An 11,018-nucleotide genomic window follows, 5' to 3' on the forward strand; every position below is an offset into this window, starting at 1 on the left:
CCTTTCTTTATCCCCGCGGCCGCGCAGGTGACGGGCTGTGCCCCCCTCGCGCCCTGGCCCCCTTTTTTTTTAATACAAACCTGAACCTTGCCCAAAAAAAAGAAAAAAAAAACAAAAAGAGAGAGAGATGCTCCCTCTGGGCTCGGCGGCCTTTGATTTCCCAGCGGATTGTAAATGGCCGCGTAAATCTTTCCCCTGGAGACGCCGAAGGGTGCCGGGCCTGCTGCCCGCCGGTCGCCGCCGTGCCCCCCGCGCCCCCGCGGGAAGGACGGCACGGGTGAAGCCCGCCGCCTTTTGTTGTCCTTTCAGATGGTGGATGCTGATGCCTGCGCGGGTGGCGATAGCGCCAGAAGAAAAATGGATGCCCTGGCGGATAGTGCGGTCGAGATTGTCCCTTTGGAGCTCTATGATTCAGCCAGAGCGAAAATAGCTGCTAATCTACAATGGATCTGTGCGAAAGCCTATGGAATAGGTAAGATCACCTTTATCGGGAAGGCGTTCTCGCTTCCGTTCTTGCTTATTCTGCTGCCCCTGCCGTGCCAGAAGTAATGAAATTAGGCTTAAATCGCCTTTGTTTTAAATATCAATAATATGTCAGTCTATTCTCTTGTAATATTGCGTCTTTCCTGGTACCTTCAGCAGGAATAATGGAGCTATATAAACTGCTGTGTGTCAGCAGGCCTAGTGGTGAACGCCCACAGATAGCTAAAATGAAGATTTAGACGTTTGGAGATGTACGTTATTCAGAATAACTAAGTAGACTTTCCTACACAGAATCGTATGCCATCACTTGCAGGCCTTGAGTCCCTCCAGGCTGCTAAGGCTTTAATGTGCTTCCTTGTCTGGTCATCTTGGCCAGCTGATGCTGGGACCTGACACTCTTTGTATGCTGAGGTTTTGGTTCTTGTTTTGGGTTGTTTTTTGGGTTTTTTGTCAGATTATGGTATTTGTTGCAAAATGAACTAAAAAGAAATCCATTTATGGTCAGTAAAATTCTTTTATGTAATAAAAAAACCCCCACCCCGTTGACTGAACAGATAAAAGATATCTATGTTCTGTGATGTAAAACAGCAAGTTGTAAGGGATAGAAGAGTTCTTTCCTTTATGTTGTCAGAAACCGTTACAGTCAAACATGGAAAAATAAAGATTTTGTGGGTATTATTTATACAGTATTTTCCTAGCATCCATTGAGATCTGCTTTTTCATTTTGAGCTAGATCTACCTGTCTATTCTGAATTATTGTTACTGGATACCCCTTGAGTTTTAAGTAGCTTCATTATGTAGAAATATAACAGAGTACTTGTTTTTGTTTATCCAGAACAAAACATAATAAAAACATGTACAAAATCTTGTTTTGGAAAATGAGATAGCCCTATTAATCTAAGTCTAATTTGCCAAGCTCATAATATGCTTAGTGGATTAACACTAGCTTACTTTGTGTCAAGGCTGAAGAAAAGCAGTCCATTCCTCCCGTTAAATAAAATAGAGAAAATATTTCAACAAGGATAATAGTTTTCTGATAATATTTCCAGCTCTGTCAGTGTCCTCATCACCTTCATGATTGTGTGGAAAATAGGAATTTATGGCTTTATAATGTTTAATATTTGTGAAGGTATTTCGTTACAAGCTGTAAGAGACCAAAACCTTTTATCAGATGAAGTTAAAAAAAAAGTGGGAATTCTGGGAGAGTGTTAATATAATGTTGATGACTTAAAAGAACTAAACAGGCCTTTCCTCATGTAAATATTTTTCGATTGCTGGAATTGTTTGTAATGTTCACTGAAGACTTCTTAGTGATCAGAGGTAAAGCATATATTCCAGACACGGAGACACTATTTATATTTTGACTTTGTTTCAAAAGAAAGCTAATTCTAAATTGGGATTGACTACCATGGATCATACTCCAGAGAAAGCTTTAAGACCTCATGTTTCTTTGGTAGTGTCATCTGGGGCTCCATCATGAACTCAGGGATGTATCTGTGTGTCTTGGACCAGGATTGGTTAAAAATTTGGGGGGGAAAAAACCCAAATCCTTCCTAATTCTTTTAGTCTACAGTGATGAAAGTGATGAGATCTGCAGTGTAGAGAAGGCTGTAGCTGCATTTGCCAGTATTTTGCACTTGTATTTAGACTCACTCAGATCACATGCTTTAGGAGCTAAATGCCAGGAACAGCAGGAAGAATTTATTTTTGCTAGGGCTTTTGGTGTTGCCATTCTCTGTTAGCTCCAGTGAGTAGGGTCTTTTGAGCATAAGTATCTTTGTAGGACCATGGCCCATGGAAATTTAGTTTGATTTTTGAAATGGCTCCTGCAGGCGTTGTCACATAGTAACCATTACTTCTAGAATAGCATTCCGAAATACTTAGAAACATATAAGCCTCTTTAATTCATAGACAGATGGATTTAAAAATGTTTCCTCTATGATGATTATTTTGAATAATGTTTGAACTTATTACATTACTCATTGTCTCTCAATTTTGGGGGGGTTTTTGTGTTGTTTTTTTTTAAAGATATTGGTATCATTCAGTAAGTCTTGGACAGCTACAAAGCAATGGAGAGTTTTTATTTTTTGTATTTTATATTTGGTTTTTGGAAGTTTTTTGTTTTTGTTATTTTAGACTTTAGTTGTGGTCAATTTGGTGAAAAAATACTTCTCTGTTTATAATATCAGAACACTCTCTTATGTTCTGAAGTAATTCTTATGTAGGTTTTCCGTAACTGTCTTCAAGTGGCTACTAAAGAGTGTTTTTCTGAAATGTTGGATTTGGAATTGACATATATGACTTGACATAATTTTGTGCTCCAATCTATACTTAAGTGCAGGAACGGTCAAGAACAGAAATTTGATTCTAGTATAGACTGTAACTTACAGCCAGTTACCACTGTTGGTTTCACCTGCGACTGTGATTTCTAGTTAATATTACAGGATATTTGAATTCTCCCCATCTAAGCTTGCTGTGCTTATGAAAAATGCTACTTCCGTTTTTCTCAAAGACAAATTATTGAAGGCATGCAAGACGGATAACTTGGAGCTGAAGTCCTGGTCTGGGCTCTGTTTCATCTGATGAGGCATTCCATCTTTTCGCTGTTCTGCCCATCCTAAAGAGAGAATTTTGGTAGCCAGGCAAGCTACCTCTTCTCTTGGGCATAAGCACTGCTAGTGAGGCACTCTCCTTTTTGCATGGGAATTGAGCCATCTGGGCTGCTTCTGGCAGCAGATAGCTCCTCCTATCTGCTTCTCTGGTGGCTGCCTGGTAGTCACAGATGGAATCCAGAGGGAGGTTTTACAACTGTTTGTCTAAATTCCAGAACACGGAGGAATGGTGTTTTGAAGGAAGGTGTTTCCCCATTTGGTGTCTTCCCCCTCCCTCTCCCCAAACAAATCTTGGAGTGCTTGCATCTCTGTGAAGGTCTATGTACAAACATCTAGAAACCTTCTGTACACCTGAAAGATACAAAGTCTGTTTGGCTGAGACAGGAGTTCAAGGGAATGGAACTCGATTAGAACAAAATTATTTTTTTATCGGTGAACTTTGATTACATGCAGTTTAAATGTGTGTTTTAAAAAATAAGGAATTCTAATAGCAATTTGAAAATAAAATTCTTCATGATTAAGTGGCTTAGAAGCAAAGATGCCATTGACTTTTCGTGGGACTTTAGTTCACAAGATATTTAAATCCCTTTGAAAAACTCAGTGTAGGAGGTTCAGATAAGCTTGGCCAGCCATCCGTGAGAGATACTGCTTTTTCGCAGTCATTAGAATAAACCAGATTTCCAAATAATAATAGGACCACACACTGGAAAAAGCTGAGCAGAGTGAAAGGGACCTGATCTTTTGCTTGTACTGTTTCCCTCCGGCTCTGAACAGCAGCAGTGAGAACTGACAAAACTGGTCAGTTTTCATTTATTACAACTTGGGAAAATGTACAACGACAATCGAAAATTTTGTTTGCTCAGCAGATTTAGTTAGTACAGCGTTAATTTATGTGTAGGAATTATGCTTTCCATTGTCATGGTTATAGAATTAAAATTTAGATATCAAAGGAGTATATGGAAGTTTTTCGGTGTTCCAGCTTGCTGTCAGCTAGCTTGTTGTTTAGATCCTTTTCCATAACAAATGTTGCTGCTTCTTTAAACAGTTTGTAAAATTCAGACTGGTCAAAATGAACTTGGTGGCTTTTACCTGCTTGTTAGGGCTAGGAGCTTTACATGGATTCCAGGCTTAGCTCTGACATTAACCTGAGACCTTTGGTAAGATACTGGCAGGAAAGCGAAGCATTAATGTAATGCAGAGCAGAGGAAATTCAAGTAGTGGCTTTTTTATTTTTGAAGTAGGTAGGTAACATTTACCTGTTAAATAAGGTTTATAGTACTGTATAGCTACCCACAGCTAGCGATCATTGGTATGGTCAATGTGAAAATCTTTCCTGGGCTGAATTGCCTGGGTAAGTAGACCTCTGGGTTCCCTATTTCTGTTTTGTCAGCTTTCTTCTCAGGTCTGTAATAAAAATGTTTTTAAGAAAGCTGTTGCGTTTTGCAAATATTCTAGTAGTTAAGTATTCAAGTTTTTTAATAACCCCTATTTCATAAGCCCTGAATCTCACTTATTCATGTGAAGTATACAGGGGTGAAGAATTCCATAATTATTATTTTCTCTTCTGCCTCATCTAGATTTGTTGCTTTCTGCCTGATCAAAAGATATGATGATAAGAGTGAGATTACTTTCACCAGCAGTATACAAACTTTTTAGCTTGTTTTTTTTCTGACCATTGTACATAAATTTTCTTGTGTAATGTTATAGATTACGTACAGAGTTTATAATACGAGAACCAAAACAGAACGTGTTTTTATTTTAAAGTAGACTAAGACTTAATTGCTGAAAAAGTGTAAGTTCTGCTTCATGATCTGCAGCTTAGGGAACATGTATGCAGTACTAAATCATTCTGTGAATGCATGATATTAATAAAATTGTATTCAGAATTCTAATAAGCTTCATTCTGTTTATCATGGTGCTTTGACTCTTTTTCCATATGAAACCAGTTCTTGATGCTTCTGGAGAATAAATAACATCTGGCTGGTATGTACTTCTCTAGTTCAGATGATGAGTCAAATTTGTTCCAATTGCTGCATTTATTTTATCAATTATTTAAGTAACGATCTTTGAACAGGTTTTTGTAAGTGAGTTGTTAAAGAAATAGTCTCTACCCTAAAGTGGGTAGGGAAGAGTCTTGGAATAATTGTGTCTTGGACTGTTGCTGTGTGTGAAGTTATTTTTGTAATCTTATAAACTGTTGTACACAAAATTTATACTTAGTACTGACAAATTTTTGAGAGAATAAAACTCATTGACATGAAGGACTAGACCAAAATAGTTTTTTTCAGGAGAAATTGTGGTGGCTTATTTTTGAGTGCTTCCTCTCTTATAAAAATAGTTGGTAGAGGTATCTCTCTGCTAGACTTACTGGGACAAGAGCATTTATGATTTTGTGCTGCTGAAACCTGAAAAATATATTATTAGCTTGTTTTTATAAGCGTAGATAGCAAAAGTGAGCATCTTGGTTCTATGATGAGTTTTCTGCTTGCAACTGCCAAGTGACATGATGTAAAATTTATATAAAATCAGTGTGCAAAACAGATCCAGTCAACTCGGATCCTAAGCATAGTCCTTAGACATATTCTTGGACAATTCTTGATAGAAAATTTAGGACAGACTGAATAGTTGGGAGTGTACTTTGCTTTCAACAAATCTAATGATCAGGTTGCATGGTGTTGTTTTGAAGTTGCTACAAAACCCCTATTAGTTGTTAAGTTTTATGTCTTTGAACACCTCAGTTTGTCTAAAGCTGACGGTTGTAAAGTTTGCATTAAAGAAGTTTTCTGCTAATATTTCCCAAGACATAACTGCTTACAAAGCACAATACAAAAAATGGAAGATGTTTGCAAGCTTTTCAGCAACACGCAATAGTAACATAAAAGTGTCTTGCTTTTGGAATCAAGAGAGTATCTTAAGATGGTATTAAGATGGTATTTGCTTATTATAAACAAAAAAGGACATGGTTTACTTGTTTTTGCTTTGCTGTGGCAGGATTTGTTAAATTCAGTCCAACCAGAAATTTTGTAGAAACAGCTTGGAAGCAAATTGCTCTGGTGTTAATTTTTCTGTTTGTTTTTTTTTTTTCCCCCCAGAAGTCCAAAATACTAATGTGCAAAACATACAGGATTTTAATGAACTGATTTTTTAGAACAGCTAAGTACAGTTATAGGTGATGAAAGGAAGGTGTTGAAAAAGATGCTTATAGAAACCGGGACTTGAAAACATTGGTCTTTTTCTTTGAAAAGAGCATTGACATATTCACTGCTGAGGCAAGCTAAAAGCATATGACATGTTTGGAGTTGGTCTAAACATAAAAAATGGCAAGAAAAGGTGGATACTTGTGCATCTATACCATATAATTGAAGATTAAACTAGCATTATGCAAATTCTGATAGTGTTTAATTGCTCTAAATCTGACAACGTGTTTCTGTTGTTTTGGCTATGTGGGAATCTTGACGTTTGTAAGTGGGTTTTGGCGAATGAGCAGACCTGTGTGCTGCAGGTATTTGTTTTATGTGGCATTGTACTACAGATAAAAATAATTAGCAGAGAAGTGAAAGGTAAATAGGTCTTCTAGGTTGTACTTTCAGATATGTATTTCAAATATTGAAGATAACACACTGTGAGATCACTCTGATGTGGCTGACCGGAGAGACTGGGTTATCCCAAGTTTGAGGTAATTACATTGTATACAGGGTAGCTACAATATGTTATATGGGTGTTTCTCAGCTTACACTTGCACACTTCTGTAGCATCCTTTTTGCATTACAGTTTTTCCTGCTATTTGTTTCTCTTTTTGTTTATTTGTGCCTGCTGTGTGGACAGTATGATGATGTCCACAAGAAAAGTATGAAGCAAATTTGAATTATATAGTAAAGCTAATACTATTACTGCTCTCGAGCATTGGTGTGGTCTTCATATCTTGAAATTTCAACAGGCCTTTAGCTGGGACATCCCATCGGTTAAAACATTGTGCCTTTCTATAGCAGATAGGCACTGGTCTCCAAATTTAGCTGGCAGAAGTGTTGCGTACACTAAAAATATAAAAAATAAAGCTGGGCAAGTGTTTACAGTGAGATAAATTGCAAGTAGTGGAAAATTAATATTTAGGAATAACTTGTTATCATAGTATTAAAATACAGTCTCACATCTCTGTTGTAATCTGGATACAGAACTGCATTACATTCAATTCTTTGAAATGAGAATGAGCTATAGAGCAGGAAATTAGTCCGGATACTAGAAGTTATTTTCTTCTCCCCTGTACCTTTAATCCTGATCTAATCTGTTCAGTCTGTAAGCAATTATATGAAGACCAGAAACATGAAATTAGAAGGTTCTTCAACGTAGAAGAAGATTATTTCAGATCTCTTGACTGGATGTTCCAACCAGAGAACAGTAGCCAAAGTATGAGGTGTTTGGGGATATTTGTTTGTTTGTTTTTTAGCGAGAATCTTAAATATATTGATTTCTGTGTCAGCAAATCTCATTGCTAAGAAATAGATCGACTATTTTATTGCTAGGAAGGACTTTTAAAAAATCTTTAAAATACTGCTATTTTAAACAAGATTTAGTTTGGGGACGCCTTCCTGTCTGTGTTAGGCAGCAAGCTGAGCATCCTGTTCTCATGGTCTCCTCTGTTTTTATAATCTGTGAAACACCCGGGTCTGCTCAGTTGTGTCTTCTGGGCACGTTAGTGTTGAAGAGAGCGCTGTTTTCTGTAGCAACTGTGAAAATGTGGATGTGTAGTATTGTGTCACCATTTAAAAGGCAGTAAATAGGTTCTTTTTTCCCAGCTTTAAGTGTTTTTTCTGTTTAGGTCATTTTCCTCAAAGTTGAACGGTGTTTATCAATTCAAGGTCTTGAGGGTGGTGGGAGGCTGCTGCTGACCACCACCTTTTTGTTTGGCAGCAGGCTTGCGATTGAAGTAAGATGTGGATCATGGTCACACTCTGCTTTTATGACTTTTTAAAAGCCTTTTTGGATTTGGCAAATACACATTTTAGCTTTAGTACTAATATTTCCTTTCTGAATTTTATTTTAAATATTTTGGATTTTTGAATCCATAGACTTGTTTGATTTAACATAGTATCAAACTAAAATGTAGTCAGTTCCAGAAAGGACATTGATGTGTATGTGTGAGAGTTCAGTTGTCCAGGTATGTCTCTGCCACTTTTCGTGGATTTACATGTTCTGGGTTTTGCGCTGCTATGTCAAAGACTAATAATGTGAAAGCTTGGTCAAGAAGGAATGAAAATGACTATACATTTGCCCTTGTTTTTTCCTAATCAACAAGAAAACTAAATGCTGCAATAGAAAAAGTTAAATATAATTTATTTGCAGAAATAGCAAATATGGAAGTATGCTACCACTGTTAAAACACCAACATGATTTTTCATGTTGGTGTTATAACAGTGGTAGCATACTTCCATACTGGCATTTTGTTGTTGTTGTTACAGTCTATAAAATAGTCATAGTCAACCTTGGGTAAAAGGGACCTGAAGAAAAACTTAAGTGAGCTACTTGCTCGCTTGCATAAATAGCTGAACAGCTGTTTTGTTGGAGGGGGGTGGGTTTTTTTTTTTTTTGGTCCAGTTTCAGGCAGTCACCTGGGTTACCCTGCGCTGTGGTGGTCTGTGGAATTGGTGGAAGGCATAAGTTTATAGTAAAAACATCATGTAAAAGAAATACTTCAGATTTCAGACATTTTGACTATGCATACTTTTGTTTTAAAAAAATCCTTTTAAAATTGGAATAATGCTAATGATCTTACCAGCAATGTACTTCATCACAGATGTTTTATGAGCATTAGCTCATACTGTTACTATTATTTCCTACTATTTAAAAAGCAGTGTATCTTAGATTGTTTAAGGGGTAGGTGCTTGTAATGAAGCTAAAATGTTGAATATGGACTCCTTTACATTTTAATTTTGGTTCCTTTCTCAGTCATTGGAAATGGAAGCTGTAGGTCTCTTTCTGGAACCGGCAATCACTGTTAAACTGAATTACAGCTCAACAGCCTTTGATTGTAGGCCAGTTTGAACAATGTTAAGAAGGATAAAAATATCTAAATTATTATCTGTTTCACATAAAATGGGCAATTATGTTATTGAATACTTTTTATGTAGTGCCAGTGGTGTTTTATTGTGTCTTTTCCCACTGTCTTTGGTATATAGTCCATATATTAAAGTATTAAATGTCACATAAAAGAAAAATAACTGTCTTAATTAAAAAGAACTTGAAAAAGCTTTCCGTTTTGAACTAAAGAATGAATATTAAAAAGACACATGAAGCCAAGAATGAATGTTAATGTGGTTGTTCCAAATAACGTACTGAATTTGTGAGCAAATGCATTCTAAACTACTTGGGGAGGAAAGGGAAGAAAGACCCAAGAATTTTGTAATCATGATTTAGGAATGCAACAGAATAAGAAGCAGTTTAACTTTTGCTATTTTAGGTTTTTAACTTTTTAGGGTTTTTTAAGGCATACATTTGCATTTTTTCAACTTCTACGGGGATAGTTTGTTAAATTTTACAGATATATTACTTGAGATATTCTTAAATAATTCCAGACCTTTTTTGCAGATCATTTGCCACCTTGGATTGTATAATCACGTGATAAATATGTGGTTGTGTATCAGATGTCTCTTTGTGTAATTTTTCTCTAGAAATTCTGATATTGTTTAAAGTAATATAAGAAAGATATTTTAGTATACTGTTTTTATGCAACTGAAAAAAGTGTCAGTACTGTTTGACCAGCTGACTGAATGTTTTGTTTTGAGAACAACTAGTTTACTACATATTTGTATTTAAGATGTGAGATATACTCTGGTTCATGTAATGGTACTTTATCAATTTATTTGCTTTATGAACAGTAAGTGGTCTGCAGGATACAAATATTGCGTGAATTATTTTACAGTTCAAAGATGCACCATGGCTAGGAGTTTTTTAAAATGGGGAAATTTCATTATTTTGGGAATGAGCTGAATGAGTGTAAATATGCTGCCAAATTAACAATTCTATTACCCGTGGCTATACATATTTAAAGTGCACCATTGAAGTGACTTCAGGGAAGATCTTCAGAGTGACTGGATGACACAAAATAATTTTATTTTAAAAAAGATGAAATGTCTGGCTTTTATTAAGGCAACACACTTGAGTCTGGAAGGTGTTTTTGCTGGAGCTGAAGACTCATTATTATTATCAGGCTATTGTAAAGACCAATAGCTTCTAGTCCAATTACCGAATATACGTAGAAGTATTTATTTTGCAATATAGCTCGTTTTAATTTGTTTTATGTCCTTGCAATAATATCAAGAAACTACAGCTAACAGTGTTTCCTTCCACTTTCAACTGTTCAAATCAGTTGGCATGTGGCTTGGGTTACAGAGTTAGATAGAACCTTTGATATTGACAGTGCTGCAGATAGTGAAGTGTGGATTTGAAATGTTTGAGACCTCCGCAGAGTGGTCAGAACACTAGTTACGAGTGCCCTTCTTTCTGTCGGTATTGGCAGCTATGGAGCTGGGCTCACAGTAGCAGATGTTGTACAAGTCTTCATGAGGGATGAGAACGGTTGGGGAAGAAGTGGTATGCAAGGATAAAGTCTTCTCTTCTGTTAATTTTATATTATATGTAAACTACTGCATTCGGGATCTGTGTTAAGTTTTATAAAATTATAAGACAACATATGGAAATAGTATCATTCCAAAATGAATTAGTTGCTGGTTAAAAATCCAAGTTGAATAGTTTTGCATCATAGGCTTTAATTTTTATTTAAAGGCTGAAAAGCTGCAATAGTTTGCTTCAGTGCACTAATCTCCAAAACATAGGCAATAAGCTACTAGAGAGACTGAATTGTCTCACACACCATTTGTTAAATGCTCAAGGCTTTAATTGGAGTTCGTTTGGTCTTTTTTTTTTTTT

At 36.3% G+C, this 11,018-nt stretch overlaps 1 protein-coding gene across 2 annotated transcripts in view; it reads left to right on the forward strand.

The window, feature by feature from the left end:
- Window positions 1-309: 309 nt before the first annotated feature.
- CAMSAP1 (calmodulin regulated spectrin associated protein 1) overlaps window positions 310-11,018 on the forward strand; it is a 29,971-nt gene continuing 19,262 nt past the window's right edge. For both annotated transcript variants that reach the window (XM_026062292.1, XM_026062293.1), the window contains exon 1: window positions 310-472. In XM_026062292.1, the coding sequence (XP_025918077.1) occupies window positions 310-472 (163 nt within the window). The remainder of the gene's footprint in view (window positions 473-11,018) is intronic.

The sequence above is a fragment of the Apteryx rowi genome, unplaced genomic scaffold, assembly GCF_003343035.1.
Source record: "Apteryx rowi isolate R43461 unplaced genomic scaffold, aptRow1 scaffold_19, whole genome shotgun sequence".
Classification (NCBI taxonomy): Eukaryota; Metazoa; Chordata; class Aves; order Apterygiformes; family Apterygidae; genus Apteryx; species Apteryx rowi.